Below are 19,094 nucleotides of genomic sequence, written 5' to 3' on the forward strand. Positions count from 1 at the left end.
TAAACTCACCGCCACAAAAACAATGATAATAAATATAATACAATTAATCTTGATGAACTACACCTAATTCCTATACCACCTTTTTCTTTGAGTGACTACATATTTATTTCCCTAGTAAAATTTTGTGTGGAAATTAACCAAACCATCAGTTGAATGAAAGTCTTTGTATTTAGGTTTTTCAAATTAACTGCTCTGCCACATTTATAAATTGAACCATGGGATGTAAACAACTCATATTCAATAGATCTACATATAAGTTCATACAGTAGGTAAAATCATATGTCATAATAAGAGAAAATATACAATTCCAACTTAACAAAAGAACGGTCAAAGACCCATTCGACCATTATCGAATTTTTCAACGACAGTTGGAACGCGGCCACTTGCAACTATGCCACTGACCGTGTGTCGGCATGACTGTGACACTGAATAGCACAGCTCAGCCCCTTGACCATCGCGGCAATGACTTCATGTAGAAGAGGTGCTAGGATCCTCTGCTGCCTTTCAGCATGAGTCAGTCACTGAAAACACGTGCAGGAGAGGAAAGGGAGGAGCCTGTGTGCGTGTGCTAATGCCCCTCTCACCAGCTTCCTTTTTCAATGTCTCCCCATCTCCACATCCCATGATTATAATTTGTTACTGTTATTTTACCAAGTAAATATGCCCAGAACATATTGTTATTTGTAGCAATGATCTGGGATAAAAAAAATAAAAGTACTGTTTTTCAACCCTGTCGCCTTGGAGACTAGAACCAGTGACATTTTGATTGCCAACCCAATGCTCTTGAACACTAGGATAACCACCAACCCCCACGTGGGGACTGTACCCTCCAAAACATTGTGAAAGCTGTACTGGTTTCATAACAACGTTAAGAGATCACACAAACACCCCTTAGGTTAAAACATTCTGAAATAAAAATATGCATCTGGAGTCATGGGATGGCGAATACTGCAAACCTTTCTGTTTTCTAAATAATATGTATCTAATGACGAGAAATATGTTAGGACTGTTCTGAAAGTCTCATTTCCACCTGGGCCCCTTAAAAGAGCACGCCATGTTCCTCTGTCAGCTGATTCATGCGGTGCTTATGAGAGCTTGCAACATAAAAATGGAGGATGTGGGCTTACAAAACAGGAAACGAAAAATGTACAAAGTTTGTCTTTAGTTATCCAACAATCAGCTGTCAGACAAAAAACACCACAAAACCAAGCCAAAAGACAGGCTTTACATCATTGCCAAAACAAACCAGATTTGCTCTTTCTCTTATGAAACACTAGAGCTCTCCAGCATATTTATCTCATCATATATCGCATTGGATCTTTGCAAACTGAAACATGAAATGTCATACTTCATGTGATGTCCCATAATTTACAGTATATGTATTTGTTTCATGTAGCTCCTTCACTGCTTAGGGCAACATTTCCAAAATGACAAAGCATTGAAATGATCAGATTTTATCCAAATGCCTTCTGGGTCTCACTCTGTGTCTCACTGGCCTAGGGCTCAGACAGCCTTTAACGGATCTCACTTGACCAAAAGCTGGTTCTTTTTGAGTGACATTTACTGCAGGTTAACACCTTATCACTAAGTAACCGTCAATGAAGCAGATTTTGTTGATTCTGCTCGCCATAAGTTTTAAGTGTCACATTCCTGATGAAACACATAGACACTAAACCTGCATTAACATACTACACTGGTGGCCCGCTTGTGTGAGCGTAAAGTCACTACCGGAAAGAATCACTAGTCTCATCATCGCTCTAGTTCAGATGAAATTGTGTTAAGTGTTCTGAGAAGTTGTAATGTTCTAGAATCTTTGGTGACTCATCTTGCTTCTCAGCAAGAACTCAGAACACCTGGACCATTGCACCATCTAGGGGAGTGTAAAGATAACTAGCGCATAACTGTGCATTACAGCACTTGCTTGCACTATCACAATTATATAATAATTTAAACACAAGGCAAAAATAGAGCAAGGACTGAAATCTTTTGTATTTATATGACTTTCACATACACTGAAAAAACAACAAAGTGTCTCAGTAAGCTGCTGGACCACCACGAGACACCAGAACAGCATCTTCATGCCTTGGCATGGATTCTACTGGAGGGATGGTACACCATTCTTCCAAAAGATATTCCCTAATTTGGCTTAATCATAACAAATTTCCATTTTAGGAGGGAAACTTCCCAGAACGTTGGGTATTTTAGCCTGGGGCTCAAAGGCTAAGATTCCTATTTCCTCATTACTGTAAGTTAGAAAATAGAAAATGGGATATTCTAGAAAACAAGATTTGGCTCTGCTTTCTTTGGTAATGTAACAACTGTGCCAAACCACCCGCTGGAAAAAAGCTAGTCTGCAGAGAACATCACAATCGAATATTTATTTTCAAACACGATCAGGTGTTGACTAACTGAAATGCTTACATGAAAAATATAAATTAAAGTTGATCCATTAAAATAATAGAAATATAGAAAATAGTATCTTGGATCAGGTCATGTTTTCATTGGGAAAGTGGACGAAAAACAACCCCTACTGTTCCCTATAGACTTTTTTCTCATGTTTAGAGAGGTAAATAACATTAACCCTTTGTTAAGTAGATTTTTATAAAAGGTTGGAAATATATATATTTTTTGAGATATTAGCTATTGTAGAACAGTTTCATATTTACCAGTCTTCATTGCGACAAAACAAAACGTTTGATTTGCAAAGGATTCTTTTACAGAGATCTGGCAGAATTTTTTATTTCGATTCAGGATTTTAACATGAGTTGAATAAACATTTTACGACCAAAACTCATAAATCTTAAGTTAAATTAATACACTCCCAAGTTTATGTGCTCTGCAGTACCGAACCGAACCACACGCACTAATTTTTCATTTAACCCCGCCCTTTAAACTTTGACGCCAACCAATAACATAATTTATCTTCAGCGTAAACGGAAGTAAACAGAGACCAAGAAGAACTTAAACGTTAGCGATTTTATTGTTGTTCTTTACGCGGTTATTACCAAAACGGAATTTAAAATATGACTAATTTCACTACACAGCTTCAGATAATAGCTAAATATAGTATTTAAATCGAGTTGTAGAAAGGACTTTGTAGATAGATGTTAACTAGGTAAAGCGAGCTAGCTAACAGCTGCTAACAATGGCTAACGGTATGGTTTTTCACACTCAAATAGCCTCCATCATGGAGGTTCTGGCGAATGCAGCCGTGGCGGAGATCTGTAAACTCGTAGACGATGACTATGCCGTGTTTCGTTTGGAAATTTCTCAAAGCCAGAAAGAAAATAGGGCATTGCGAAGGAAACTACAGCTACTGGAACTGAAGGTGGCACGGGACCGCGCAGAAAGGACAATGCGAGAGCGCGTCCTCGCCAGTCGTCCTAGTAGTGTCAAGATCCTTGATCGATACAGAGGAATGGCAAGAGGTACATTTGGGCAAAATGCCAACGATGGGCGGCCTATGGCCTCGTTACCCATTGAGCATGTCTGACCTTAAACGTGTTAACCAACATTGGTCGTTCGGATACTGATGAATGGAGGTCCTGAATGAAACACGTTTCAGCATGGACATGCCATTGGCTTTCATGTTCATTGGCAGAACCCTGAGGTTGATCTGATCTAGTTAGTCTGCCAGTCAATCAGTTTTGATTAAAATGAATTGCTTTAAAGTGGAGATGGCCACAATGGCTCTTCCCTTGGCCACAAAGACAGCATAACAGGGCTTCAACAGTACACATTTTACTCCATATGCACGTAAATATTTTGATGTCCACCATGGAATTTGCTCTGGAATGTTAGGTGCCCCTAGAAAAAATAAACATTTTAGCTTTAATAGTTGATATATACAGTATATGTATTTATAAACTGTGTTCTTAGACTCCTGAACGGTGAAAGGCTGAGAGTGGTAAGGAATAAGGAACGGGCGGGTGTGGTATATGGCCAATATACCACGGCTAAGAGCTGTTGTTCGGCACAACGCATCAGAGTGTGGACACTGCTTAGCTGTGGTATACTGGCAATATATTATAAACCCCAGAGATGCATTATTGCTCTTTAAAATTGGTTACCAATGTCATCACAGCAGTAAAAGGAGATTTCATACCTGTTGTATATATTTTGAACCACACAGTTTATAAGAGAGTATACCACAGGTTTGACATCACATGCGTTGGTAACCGATTTATGTTATATTGCCAATGTGCTTTTGGCAGTGGTAAATTGGCCATATACCACTAATAATATATATATATAGTGGTATTTGGCGTGTGTGTATACACACACACCAAATCAGAGTTGCACAGTAAAGTGGATACCATGTATATCTGCTTGTCTTGGTGAATTTATGGACAGTTTGCATTGATTGTCCTTAGCGACGGTATTCGAAGACACTATCACATTTTAACCAGATTCCCAATCAATGGATTATAGAGTATCAACATGTTCTGTAAAGTCTTACCTTTTAAAAATGAAGGTAGTATCAATAAAGTAACCCTAACCAGATCTTTTCTCCCAATCCCTCCCAATCATTCAGGGGAAGGACATCTCAGTGGAGGTCACAGAAGCTTTGTGAAGCCAGCTGAACACAACACATGGAGCGATGATCCACCAGTCACTGAAGGGAGTGTAACTCCCAGCCAGCACGTCATCGTAATAGAGGTCAGTGTATTTGTGACCCTAGTAGTAGTCTAGAAGACAGAGCATCGGACTAGAAAGGTTGATTGATGTGAAGAAAAAAATATCTGTTTCCAGTGAAGAAAAAATATCTGTTTCCTTACTTGGGCATTGCGGTTAACCCTATTGGTTCTGTGAATCATACTGGATACGAGCATCTGCTAAATGACTGATGGAAAAACACATTATTTTAGAAAGGGCCACCTTAAAATGTCCATTTCACGTTCATCCATCCATTTGATTGCCTTAGTGGAACTTGAGCGATTCTGGTTGACCTCATCCGCCGATGTTGCTCTCCTGGTTTCAGTCTGCAGATGGCGACGCTGCCGAACCGGGAGGATCGTCTCTGGTCAAGCCTGGAGCAGCGCCCCCTGTGGCCCAGGAGGACCTTGCCGACACTGCACCCCGGCCCAGGACCCGACACAGCATCACGGAGGTCAGTGGAACGCCGAACGCCGTCCTCAAGTCAGAGACGGACGATGAGACTTTAACTGTAACACACAGGGGGCTACCGACCACTGACCTCAGATCAGAACAGGAGAGACCGGGGCCACCGGGCTCAGAATACTTTGCCGTGTTTCACCAGAGCCAGAGGGCGGCTCGTTCTCATGGTGATGGGGATGCGTTAGACACCGGCGATCCGTCCTGTTCTTACGCTGGAGCAATGGAACCCGGCAACACGCCTTTGGGTTTAGAGACCCAGAGCGACTTATCCACGAGAGACTGGAACCGTTACGGCAGTGGTGTTTATACCGAGAGGTGCCTCGATAAGAAAGAGGAGGTTATAATCTTAGATGAGGTGACTGTGAAAGTGGAGGCCGACGCTCCGCGGATGTGGAACGTAGACGAGACTCATTTAGGCGAAGGACAGTCGCAAGACAGAGATTTCTTAGGTTACAGAAAAGACTTAGAGACCCAGCTTAACTTCATGACCCACTCCCCTTTAACCGCGTTCCGGGATCGCGAACCAGCGTCGATGGCATCTTCGGACCCACAGGGCCGCGTCCTTTTCGATCAGGCGTCGAACCCAAATGACCAGCGTTCCAAACCGCCGAGCGGCGGGTCAACGACGGGCGTTAAAGAGAGACGGTTCCTCTGCACGTTTTGCGGGAAACCCTTCAGCTGCCCGCAGAAGGTGGAGATCCACCAGAGAGTTCACACGGGGGTGAAACCCTTCAGCTGCACCCAGTGTCACATGCGCTTTGCCCAGGCCGGCAACCTGAAGAGGCACCAGAGGGTCCACACCGGGGAGAAACCGTTCAGCTGCCCCCAGTGCGACAAGAGGTTCTCCCACCAGCACCAGCTCAAGATGCACCTGAAGGTCCACACGGGAGAGAGGCCGTTCGCCTGTTCGCACTGCGGGAAGAGGTTCTCAGAGAGGAGCTACCTCAGGATACACCAGCAGAAAAACCATTCTGCACCGTAATGTAGAAACAGTTCTCTAACGCTTCTGACGGTTAGACCGAACCCTTAAATTAAAGATCCACACTAAAATATGGCAGCCCTGGACACTGGAGGAGTTCCGCCCTGCGCTTCCCCGCCCGGGTGTTGAGGATATTGACATGCTATCTATGCAATTGACGTACATTCACAAACCTTTTCCAGGATTGTTGTCCAGTGGCTAATGCACTGTAGAAGTGTGACGTGAATCCAACTATTCTATGACCGTGTGAGAACGGCGTCTCCCGTGCATATGAGAAACTGCTTCGCTCGTCGCAATGTCTGAGGTTCTGCCCGTAGAATAATCCTGAGTCTACCTTTAAAATTAAAGAATACTTTCTATTGGTGTTTTCAGCAGAAAAGATACACTGAGGCATTTTGAATAACAACAGTTTTGAATACCCCTGGACAGAATAGTGCATACTGGCATTGCAGAATACAGGTATAGAAAAGCTTAAATGGTCTTTACGATGATGTTCGTACTTTGCAGCTATATGATGTTCACAGATGCCTATTTCATGACTTTAATTCACTTTAATTCACTTAATGAGAATGTATGGAGTTTTTTCAAGTTGGTGGAGATTTGTTGTTGATGTGTATGTGCGGTCGGTTTTAAACTTGTTTGTTAAATAAACACAAAATGGGACTTTATTGTAAGACTTTCATTGAGACTCTTTAAGATGAATCACATTTTATCCCCCCCCCCCCATTATTCTTAGATAAAGCTGCTCCATAACCAATGTACAACTACAAAGTACTGCATTCATGTCCACACACCCAAACGCTATTGTACATGTCATGTTAGTTTCATCTTTACAGACTTTAATTTCCCCACACATATTTGTCTACCGTGATGGGTTCAGCAACAATGAAGTCAAATGTGACTACAGTACTTAAATATAATTGGGATGGGTAAACCGTTAAATAAAGTAAAATTCTACCCCCCCCCCCCCCCCCCCCCCAGAGTTCTATTAAATATAACCTTTAATTAACGAGTTAAGTCGTTTTCTTTCCACAACATCTTTTTGTTTCTGAGGACTTCTCGTGGGTCATACCCCAACAAAGGCATGCAACAGTCATTACAAATACTAACGCAATATGGCCAGGTCACGAGGACGTAACAAATGCCTTCAAACATTCAGGTTGAGAAACAAGTAGCTTAGACCAGAGTTACCACCGTCTCACATCTATACCGGAGAGTTAAAGTGTGTATTAACAGTGTACCTCAGGGAGGACGTCTGTGTAATCTCTCTCACCTGTCTCTTCCAGGATGGGAGTCCGGAGGTCCTCCTGGTCAAAGAGGAGGGCTGTGAGGAGTCTCTGGGGGATCCTGATGAGTCAATGGTGGAGGAGGAGAACCAGACGGCGCCCCCCGAACCGGCAGAGGAGCCGGCGGAGCGGCGGGGGACGGCGCACGGTCTCCTTGAGGTCAGCCCACTCTAAACGAGTCCGAACGGTACTGGGGCCAGTAGGCACGAAGCCTGTCAGGGTAGGAGGGCTGATCCTGGATCAGTCCGTGTAGTGTTATTCATAATGAGTTAACGGGAGCGAAACTGATTTGAGATCAGCATTGTCTGAGATACATTGTGGATTGGGTCACGGGCCATGCATTATGTTTGAAAGGGGAGCTTGTGCTTGACTTGAACTCACGAGCCCTTTTTACATGCAGTGCATTATGAAAATGTGTCTAAGCATGTTGTAAAACGTCCCAGCGCACTCCAGTTGGATTCATATTACAGCAGTCTAATTCTGGAGCTTATTTTTTTCCATTGTCCAATAAATCCTTGTGTTTGTGATGCTGTTTAGAAGAAGGTATGAAATAGCTTACCGGCAATCACACACTGAAAACAGGACATGTTGTGATCTCGGGTTAAATGGCTTGTTTTGATTAAACCTGCATAACATGCTGTATCAGCAGCCACCCACCACAGAAAACACAGGCCTCCATTTAAAACCAACTGATGCCCTTAGGGCAGGAAGCCACGGGTGAACCCAGTCAACAGGTTTGCAGGCAGTCAGGCCATAATTAAAGAGACCTGTAGGCCATTCAAGAGATTACAAATGGCAGGAAACTGATGATTTAATCACCTGGAAGTGAATTAACATGGTCAATAAATGAAATGCAAAATACTTTCATACAAAAACAAAGCAAAAGGATTTTCCTTGACAATGCGCAAATAGGGATTTGTGGGACAGCATAATTTTGCTAATTCAGTCCAGAGGAGTTATCCAGACTGAGATTCTGATGTATAATGAGTTGGTCTGGAGCGTTACCCAAAACACACCTAGATGCGTTTTCAACCAAACGTAATGTAGCAAAACATTTTTGGGGAATCAACTCCAAGCACTGGAAGAGATCACATGGCGCCGCCTGGGTGATCCTCCCTCCAGTTTGTGACCTGCCTCTGAACCATTAAATGGTGGAACCAAATCCACCAACACATTTGCATAGTATCAAATCAACTGCCATATTTGAATGATCGTGGGCATAGCGATCCCTCATTGACCAACCAAAAGAGGCCCACGGGCGGCTCACATCAGATTTCATGACCCACCGTGTTTTCTCTCTCTTTGCTACAGTCCAGGGAGGTAGACTACGGGAAGCCGGATCTGGTGCTCGTCAAGGAGGAGGCCATGGAGGAGGTGCAAGACAACATCGACCTGCTGAGTGGATTAAAGATGGGGGAGCAAGGTATTATAATAAAAACATGGAGTCACGGCAAGTTATCTGCACCTTTGATAAAGATGAGCCGAAAAGGCTATGTAAAACACACAACACAGGTAACGCGTTTAGATTGGGAAGTCTACATTTATGGGACACCCTCTTCAGTTACATCCACATCTCCAATGAAATTCAAGAAATAGCTATTGCAAATAGGTGATTTGGTCGTCAGTAAACGGCAGGTTTCGACGTGTGCTCGGGTTAATTGCAGTACAGGTCTGCTTGGAAACACGTTTCACCCTCCTGACAGAGGAAAACAGTTATTTTTCCTTCTCCAAAGTCTTGTGATCCTGTATGAACTAAGAGCCCAGGAATAGTGGGAGCCAAATGGCCCTATTCCATCAATAGATCTTACTGCAAGTCAGTGACCAACGAGAGATATCCAAAAAGAAATGTTCAGTTCTCCAGAAAATCAACATTTTCCATGTTCATTGATTCTCACTGGTCCAGTGATCTAAGCCGATACCTCTGTGGCACGTGTACTGATGCATCGTGGGTATAATTCCGACCCACTGCTCTTTTAGTAAAAAACGCTTGTATAGAACAGATAGAACATCGTCAATGGGATATTTATGCACATGACTACTCCGTTCACAAATGAATCCAACTTAAGTATACTATGAAAACATCTTCCAATGTATGAATTTGATCAGCTAGTAAAACTCAAAGAACTCCGTATGCAGTGTTGGCTCATGTGACATTTTTTAAAGTCTGCTCTGTAACCTTTTCCGGCAGGCAGTTGGCTGGAGGGTAACAGAGGAGACTGGGCAGCCATCTTGGATTCCCAGACCCAGGCGGGTGCAGCTAAGGTCCCCGGGGACGATCTCACTGAGCAGGCCAGGACCAGAGACGACATAGTGGAGGTCAGTGGATGGGACTGCGTCCTCAACTCTGGGCTGGGGGACAACAGTGTTAACCTCAGCCAGAAACAGACAGTCGAACACAAAACAACGCCCCCCCGTAGTCTCCACGACAACAGACTGGTTGAGACCAGAGCGTGGCGTAGGTTCGGTCCGCGGGGACGAGGAGGCGTCCGTATGCGGCAGGACTGTTCTCCGTCCTGCTCCTATGGTGGCGATTCCGAGAGACCGGGGGTGCCTCCGGTAAACCCATTAACAGGTGCCGCCTTCAGCCTGCCTCCTATAGGATCCATCAACTGGAACATTGACCCTGCAGCCACACAGACCATCCCTGACCTTCGACCCCCTCACCTAATGCTAAACCGGGCCTCGGACAATGCCAGCGGGTCGACACTCAACGGCTGCACCAATGACAGCGGCCCCGACGGAATGGCTAAAGGCGGCGGCAAAGAGAAGCGCTTCCCTTGTTCGTTCTGTGGGAAAGCCTTCAGCTTCCCCAAACAGGTGGAGATCCACCAGAGGATGCACACGGGGGAGAAACCGTTCGGCTGCCACCTGTGCCGGGCCAGTTTCTCCCACTCGTCCAACCTGAAGAGGCACCAGAGGGTCCACACCGGGGAGAAACCGTTCGGCTGCCCCCAGTGCGACAAGAGGTTCTCCCACCAGCACCAGCTCAAGATGCACCTGAAGGTCCACACTGGAGAGAGGCCGTTCGCCTGTTCGCACTGCGGGAAGAGGTTCTCCGAGAGGAGCTACCTCAGGATACACCAGCAGAAAATGCACACAGGCCAAGAATAGAGTGATGCAATGTTACGGTACTATTAAAGTGGAAGAACACTTTATTTTCACACATTCTGTGCCTGATTACCCAAACCATTTTCATTTTGTTTTTACTCAGTTTATTTGCAGAGATAATCCACTGTTACATTTTGCTGAGTCATCCCTTGTCATTGGACAATGGAATCTGAATGCATATCCGAGCATGTTTTAAAGTGCTAGCCACGTAGGACCGTATTGACCATTTGTTTTGGCGCGCACATACTGTGTCACTACAACCCTCAAAACTGTATCATATCCGTATTAAATCCAAATCAAATTCAGAATGTCTTTGCACTATCCCAAAAGCCCATATTTGCATTGTTTTGTTGTTTTTATCAGCAGCTTCATTCAAACATGGATTTAGAGCACATTTGAAAAAATATATAAAATTTTCTGGAGGGGAGACATTATTTGAATAAAAATCAGGTGTGATGTGAGTTTGATTTGGTGCAGAGGTCTTCAACTGTCTCTTCGGGGGAACCTCCAGCCATTCCATATATTGAATCACTTGTCATCCATCACATAGTCCATTCTAAAGTAACAAACCGTTTTCTCTTTACCACAACAAAATAGGGAAAGAAAACACACATCAGACATAGAAAGAGTCAACTTTTGAAATGGGTGAAATGACCCTTAAGTTTGTTTTTAGTTTTTATGGCGTGGGATACAGTAGGACACTGGGTGATGTTAACTAAGGAGACAGTGATGATGATAAGGCAGAGTAGATATGTTAATGGTGGTCATATGACAATATCTGTAAAAGTGCTTCACCAATTAAAAGTGACAACCTTCTTTGGATTTTGAATTCATTAAGTATTGAAGCTGTGTGTAATGTCGAACCTTTTCCAAAAGATTTTAAAAAATATATATCGAAGCTTGGTTACAAGGTTTGAAGAAACTCAACTCTTTGAATAGTCAGAAAAGTTTTTGTGATGCTTTGTGCAATAAAAGAACAGTTTTTCAAAGTCCCCATGTGAGTGTATTAAGCTTTTATTTAAATTATATTAAAAATAATCTCTTAGTCCCTGCAAATAAGTTTAATCTTTTCTCATAAAGATTTACTTCGTTCCTGATTCAACACATTTTGGGAACCAAATGTAATAATAAACTCCAATGGCTGCATACTTTGAGGTAGTTAAGTTACAGTCTTTGAGGTAGTTAAGTTGCAGTGGGCTTATTTTTGGTTACCGTTTTATATTCTGTTTGTGTGTTATTTAACCACATGCTCTTCTGTACAATTTGTGTTGGCAGTCTGCGGGCCAAGAGGACCTGCTGATATCCAGTGTTGCTGCCAGGAGAGACTGGACATCTGAGTCGACCGGTCACAAACCTTGGCCCCGGATCCAGACTCTGGATCCAGACCCGTCGGGCTTCCTCCCGGAGCCAGAGCCAGGACCCAACCGTGATGTACAGCGACTCCACCACCACCACCATCACCACCAGCCAGAACACGCCCAGTGGACAGGGGGGCTGAACAACCACAACCGAGGCTCCAGTGTGCAGCCGAGGACCTTCACCTCACAGCCTCACTCCAGGGATGGAGCTGGGCACGGGGCTGACAGACCTTCCTGTTCGTACGATACAAACTCTACAGTATCCACGCTGAGCCGAGCAGGTCACCCCGGACTTCAGCCTTCACAGAGAGCTCCGGGAGTTCTCCGAGGTGGCAGTGTTTCGGGAGGAATGTCGTCTCCTTCGGGCGCTCAACTAATGGCTAGTGACTGGGCTCATAGGAGGCCTGGACCTGAGCCCGGGTCTACCCTTCCTCAACTACCTCAGGTTCACCCAGGGAGTACCGACAGGGTCAGGTTAGGCGTTCACCACGAGAGGTACTTGGCCTCCAGTGTGGCACAAACCCCGAACTACACCCAGACGATGGCTCGAGTCATCGGCGCGCAACGGGGGAGGCCCAGCGTCCGGACAGACGCCGACAAGCCGTACGCGTGCCCCACGTGCGGGAAGCGCTTCGCAGAGGCGAACTACGTGAAGAAGCACCAGACTGTTCACACCAAGGAGAGGCCCTTCAAGTGCAAGCTGTGTTACAAGAGCTTCTCCTTCCTGAGTAACCTCATCAGACATAGGAGTGTCCACAATGGAGAGAAGTCATAACAGTGTGGCACGATGTACAGTGGCCTGCTAAGTGATGGGCATGGTTGATGAACTGGAGCAAAAAAAGGCTGTTTAAAATAAGCAACGCCATTGCTAAAAAAAAATCTGTGAAGATTATTCATTTATAGGAACGAGGTTGCGCGGAGGGGTGTTTTTTCTCAAAAGTCCTGTTTCAAAATAATTGGCACCCCTTAGGATTTGGGTAAATAAAATCAGTTAAAATCTTAAGATTCTGCTTTCTGAAAGTACATCTAGGTCTTGTGAAGTCCATTTATCGTCTATCACCATGGGAAAGGTAAATAACTCAGAAAATAAAAAAGATGAACTATTGTTGACATTTATAAATCATGGAATGTGTACAAAAACAAATGCTAAAAACCTAATTATACAAATGTTCCTTATTAGGCCACTAATCAAAAAGTAACTAATTAGAACACGAGCATCTTGCCCCCACGCGCTGTCTTAAAGATGGTTTTGGGGGGGGGGGTGAGAAGAATCCAAGAGGTCTCCAAAAAAAAATAAAAAATTGAGAGCACCCAACTAATGTAAGCACCTGTACCTGCTAAATAGCTGTAGAAATTGGTTTGGAACTGGGCACTATGGTCTAATGACATTTAAATAGAGCTCTTTGGACATGCACAGGGTTTGGTGTTGAAAGAAGGATGCGCATCCAGAAACGAACCTCACACGTGTAAAACATGCTGGTGGATCTTTGAAGTTATTGGGCTGGTCCAGTGGTCCTAAGGCCCTTCTTAAGGTGATCTTTACCAACTACCAACAGTTTAGCCCAGACCATGGTTGTCTTTGCAAGGACTCTGGCGTTTGTCCACAAGACGGTAAGCCCAAGCACACTACAAAATTCACAAAGAAATTGTAATTTGGTCACAATCTCCACAAGAATTCACAATATGTTGCTGCTTAAAAGCTGTGGTTTGAATTGAAGACGGCAATCCAAGGAGATCTGATCTGAAAATATTATATGTGGAGGAGTGGTCTAAGATCCCGTCTGATGTGTTCTCCGTCCCTTATTCTAAGGATTTCATTAGAAGGTTATAGAAAAACACATAATTAGGACACCTTTTTTTCGGGGGGAAATACATTTTATTATTTGAGAAATGTGTAATTTGTGTAGAATACCTGGGTTGTACATTTCAAACAGCCTTTTTGCTCATTTTTAGCGATTGTCTATTTTGGAGTGAGAAACTTAGTTGAAATATAAAACAATACTCCTTAATTGTCCGGTAGATCAATGTGTTAAATAGGTATTTAAATAGGTGTATGCTCAGATTCCCACAAGATACAGACTGGTTGTTTGTGTGAGCGAAAATCACTGTTTTAAGGAAGTATTATAATGGAATTCCGCTCAGTTTATTGACTATGATCTATTAATTATTTTTTGTAACACCTTACAATGTTAACAAATGTATCAATAAATGAATACATGATTTATTTTTTGATATTTCTGTTCTTTCTGTTTTTTAAGTTTAGAAATAAAATTGCTCAAAAGTCCCTTGGCTTTCTAAATTGCCAAACATCTCAGCCATTCTTTTAGGTGATGTACGGTAACATTTCAATCACCGGAAACGACCACCACAGAACCGAGCACACAGAGAAAAGGAAGAAAATGGAGTCTCAGTGCTAGCCTGAAAGGTAGCTAATGTTTTTACGTCACTATTTATGTTTCATCACTTCGTCCAACTTTATCATTGAGGAAATTTGAAGTAAGCGGGATTATATTTCTCCAGTACGTCGCATGAAACTGTATTTATCGACTTTTAGTGCTCGCAAGCCAGTCCAAAAATGTCGGGTCGCCTTGCATTCCAGACGCAGCTAGCTTCCATTATGGAGGTATTAGCTAATGCAGCCGTGGCAGAAATTTGCAAACTCGTAGATGACGACTATGCGGTTGTAAGTTTGCAAATGTCACAATGCCAAAGGGAGAACAAAGCTCTGAAACGAAAGCTACATCTTCTGGAGTTGAAGATGGCCCGCGGTTACGCGGAGCGAAGGCTACGGGAAAGCGCAATGAACAGCCGTCCCAACAGCAGAGTCCACATCAACACAAACGAGAAATTCAGAGGGTCGTCGTCATCAAGTGGTAAGAAGAATTGTTGTAATAACATCTCCGATATATATTTATTACCCTGACCAAAAACTCCTACCGAAAAACCGTCCAATCGGATGTGTAATTAACTACCCCCCCTCCCCCACCACCACCATCACCCACATCTTTAATAGTTTAATATGAACAAGCTCATGTAGGTTAATGTGTTCTTGAGTTAACGTACATTTATGAATAGGTGCTCTTGATGTTGTTTAATCCAATGTTCTTTTATTGTAGGTGTCGTCTATGACCGACAGCTGGATCCCATGGGTATGTGGTCAGGAGGCCCTGGCGCTAACAACGACCACAGTAACAGCTCTCAGATGCATCCCAGCCCCATCCAAGACGAGGCAAGTTCAAGAATCAATCCTGTAATACTGGTTATACATGTCTTTAACAGTTAACAAAACAAATATGGTTAGGCAAATAGTTGTATTTATAAACAACCTTTACAATGTTTTTTCATGGCCTGAATACGGATCTACAGATGGCGGTTGTGTACCAGAATATGCGGTTATGATAAATAAATGTTTACAACCTATTACATTGGTAACCAGTTAACTATAGCAATAATGTATCTAAGGTGCACCATTGTCATGGTATATTGCCCATATACCTTACCCTTTCAGGCTTTATTGATTCATTATCACTTCTATACCATACAAAAGCCATTTTAGTGATTTTGGCCACTGGGCAGCATCTGTCACTAGTAGGTTATCGCCACCCATGTTGTGTTGTATATTTCTGGGGTTAATTCCTTACTTTTCTGTCTTTCAGTCGTCAGATCTGCAGCTCGTGGAGCCGGACTCTCTGCTGGTCAAAGAGGAGCGTATGGAGGATCCCCTGGGAGACACAGAAGGAGATGACGTACCATTGATAAGAGAGGACGGTGAGTGTGTGCGTGCGTGCATGTGTGTGTATATACACTCAACCACAGAAACTGTACTTGCCTTCATAAATAATGACCAGACCAGGGTTAGGGCTTATAGTGCTGCAATCGTAATTGGTGGCAAATATAGTAACCGATCGCCCAGTAGAGACCAAAGAGCTCATGTAACACCAGCTCTGCAAGTAAGAGTCACCAATGGATAAAGAGTGACGATAAGGCCACACATAAAACGGGTGATCTTCCCCCTTAACGTCCATTCTCCCCACTGTACTCCACCTCCCCACACCTTTTGACTTGGCCTAGCTCACCCTCGCACTCTATTCTCCTCCCCCAGGAATGGTTGAGTGTGGCCCTCGCGGAAGCGGCGGTAGAACCGGTCCCGGGGAAGCCCCGTCCCACCCACCCACCTCGGGCCAGGGCCCAGAGCAGCTCAGCCAGCCTCAGCAGCAGCATCAAGGCCCCAGGAGCAGGCACCGTGTGGAGGTCAGTGGCTCCGCACCTCTCCCTCACCTTAAGTCTGACAGTGAACCCCAGCGCGCAGGACTGTTGCATCAGCCCCACCCAGACCCTACTGAGTTTGACATGTACGGTGCTGCTGGTGGTGATGATGACGGCCGAGGGGACGGCATGGGCCCGCTGAGCTCGTTCTTTACCGACGGCGACCAGGCAGAGGTGGCCGGGACTGGGCGGCCATCTTGCTCGTACAGCACGGTCGCGGAGGCCGCCGCCTCGTTTCAGTCCGGCCATCGGCGGCAAGCTCCGCCCCCCACCTCGGTCACCATCCACCGGCGTCAGGCCGGGAAACGGGAGGAGGTTCTGAATGTCGACTCGGAGGAGGAAGGGGGGGAGCGGGTGGATGAGTGGGACGGCGACGTCGCAACGTCGGGCGGAGGAGGCAGATTCCACGGCGACCACGGCAACGTGGCCGGGCCGCCCCAGTCGCGCTCCGACGGCGCGATGCCGTCAACGTCCGACGCCAACGGGTGGGCCCACGGCGGCAGGAACACCGGCTTCCCCCTGACCAGGGGTGGCAAGGTCCCGCACCGGACCAGCGCCCGCGAGAAACTGTTCATCTGCAACTTCTGCGGCAAGGCCTTCAACCGGCCCAAGAAAGTGGAGATCCACCAGAGGACCCATACGGGCGAGAGGCCGTTCAGGTGCAACACCTGCGGGAAGATGTTCTCGGAGGCCGGCAACCTGAAGAAGCACCAGAGGGTCCATACAGGGGAGAAGCCCTTTCACTGTGAGCTCTGTGGGAAAGGATTCGCCTGGATACGCAACCTTAAGACCCACCAGGAGAGGAACCATCCTGACGTTTACCCACCGGACATGAGCGGAGACATGAGCTTCACCTAGGGCACGGCCGAGGCCCGAAACTCGCCCGCTTTCCTCCTTATACCTAAAACTATATCAAGTTTCCACCGAGTACTAGAAACCAATTTGATGTCTCTAGCCAGAAGGACCCAGCCGTATGATCCAAAATGAGTCATGGCGTAACCTAACATTTGGTTAAGAACCAACAAACACTGCTCCAGGATCTGTCATTATGAATCACAACTCCTTAGTCTGTGTCCGATAAGTGCATGTAAATAATCTGGGGCATGACGGGTTGCTTTGTTTATGTGTACGTAAAATATGTCATATCAGCTGATTTGAGGCCAGGTGACTATTGGGGGAGGGGCTACATTAGATAATCTCATTATTTTTGACAGTATATTCATTCTCTAGTTAGCGATAGTTGACTGTACCTGTGCTACAGTTCCAGTGTTTCCTTTACCAACTGGTTCTCCATCATTTAATATAGCGAGCCAAAATGTTTCAACTTTTTATTTCCATGGCTGTTTTTTTGCATGACTCTCTCTTTTGCAGTAGACATGGTAATCAATATATTTGTAACATTAAATCACAATAAAATTACAGTATTGAATCGCGAAGCATATAGAGTTGTAAACATCACCATGCATATCATATTGGCAACCAAGTATTGTGGTAAAATATTACAGTGCGGCCCCTGGCGTTTCCTAAACCTAGTAAATATCTAGTCCAAAATAAGATGGAGGTATTTATGGTTATTGTTTAACAAAGGATAGTTCTGGTTGAAGGCATTGTGTGTCGAATTGCTGCCACTTTCCTTTTGCACTAGAACGTTTTACATTTGGCCCAGCAGCAATTAATGTTTTGTTTTAAACGTGTTTCAATGCAATTTAGACGGCGCAATCCTTTTCACCCAAGTTTTCACTGCTAGTTTTCTCAAATAAACAGAAATGTAGGGGACTATGTAGAATTTTAGCGACCTGAAAAGAACAGAGGGATTGTCCGTCACTGTGCTTGATGGATGTGCAAGTCTCTTGTTGACGTTGATGGCGAGAGCGTTGCCGCCTCTGTTTGACAACCGAACACAGTACGGTTTCTGTTGTCCTAAACAGAGTCTGTATTTTAGAATCAGGGTTTGTATCCATACAGTTTATGAAACACTATCGTTCCACTATATTGAACATAAATATAGATGCAAAAGGGCACAATTAAAAAGATTTTTGCTAAGGTACGGTTCTGATAAGGAAAGGAAAACATTTCCCTACCACGAATGTAAACACATTTCTGCATGTTTTAAAGAAATAATTACATGAAAAATATTTTTTGCGATGTTTTAGCTCATGAATCATCAGACCAACTCTGTGTTTTACCCCCACTATATTACTGCAGATATTAAGGACATTTTCTATTATTATAATGCAGTATTCTACATATTGCTTCTACAAATTTGTGTAAATACAATGTGGTTGAAAAGGTACTGTACATACAATGCTATGGGAATATTTGACATTGATGACATTAACTTTGTAAATAAGTTTCTGAATGCCCATTTATGAAGGAGTGGCAGTTTGTTATAGTTACATTACTTTATCCCAAAAAGTCAACATATTACATTGCTTCTTCTAAGTCAGTGTGTCAGACTGTATTTGAGGTTTGTTTTTTGTGTTTATACATATCTTCGCTGTCTGATTTTAGGAAATGCTAGCAAATTTGGATTTTTTTTTTGAAAGCAGTAACTCCCTTCAATGTACTCTAGACATTTCATGAATCTAAACCCAAGACAAAGTATCCAAAACAGCTCATGACATTTCACAATTGCATGCTTGTGAATAGAAATCTCAAGTTTCGGTTTCCTGAAATGTTTATCTTTTGGAGATACATTTTCATCAGACAGCGATGATATGGAACTACTATGAATAAAGTACATTCCTTACACTAAGGTTTCTGTCTTTATTGAGATTCATAGTTAATGGTGGTTTATTTGGCAGGTTAAGGAAAAAAGGAGTGGACCTTTAACCAAACCATTTACCAAAAAGGAAAACTACCCAGAGTTGCTTCAAAGTCTGTCAAATGTCACCTAAGAAGCTCCATGTCAATTTGAAATATCCCTGCAACAACAACAACAAAAGTATCATACTGTGAAATCACATTTGTTAAATCCTG

At 44.0% G+C, this 19,094-nt stretch overlaps 1 protein-coding gene across 1 annotated transcript; it reads left to right on the forward strand.

The window, feature by feature from the left end:
- The first annotated feature begins 2,928 nt into the window (after positions 1 to 2,928).
- On the forward strand, positions 2,929 to 19,063 carry LOC105021084. The gene is made up of 12 exons (XM_034290902.1): positions 2,929 to 3,428; positions 4,535 to 4,659; positions 4,982 to 5,110; positions 7,384 to 7,542; positions 8,695 to 8,806; positions 9,572 to 9,699; positions 11,767 to 12,617; positions 13,406 to 13,460; positions 14,404 to 14,722; positions 14,966 to 15,078; positions 15,506 to 15,617; positions 15,952 to 19,063. The coding sequence occupies exons 1-12, from the start codon at positions 3,146 to 3,148 to the stop codon at positions 16,971 to 16,973; spliced, it is 3,408 nt and encodes a 1,135-aa protein (XP_034146793.1). The 5' UTR covers positions 2,929 to 3,145; the 3' UTR covers positions 16,974 to 19,063.
- The last annotated feature ends 31 nt before the right edge of the window (positions 19,064 to 19,094 follow it).

This window comes from Esox lucius, chromosome 25 (assembly GCF_011004845.1).
Source record: "Esox lucius isolate fEsoLuc1 chromosome 25, fEsoLuc1.pri, whole genome shotgun sequence".
In the NCBI taxonomy this organism is placed as follows: domain Eukaryota; kingdom Metazoa; phylum Chordata; class Actinopteri; order Esociformes; family Esocidae; genus Esox; species Esox lucius.

Coding starts and splice junctions, on each gene's coding strand:
- LOC105021084 (XM_034290902.1), top strand. CDS start 3,146: ATGGCTAACGGTATGGTTTTTCACACTCAAATAGCCTCCATCATGGAG. Junction 7,543..8,694: donor CGGCGCACGGTCTCCTTGAG/GTCAGCCCACTC, acceptor TCTTTGCTACAG/TCCAGGGAGGTAGACTACGG. Junction 9,700..11,766: donor CCAGAGACGACATAGTGGAG/GTCAGTGGATGG, acceptor TTGTGTTGGCAG/TCTGCGGGCCAAGAGGACCT.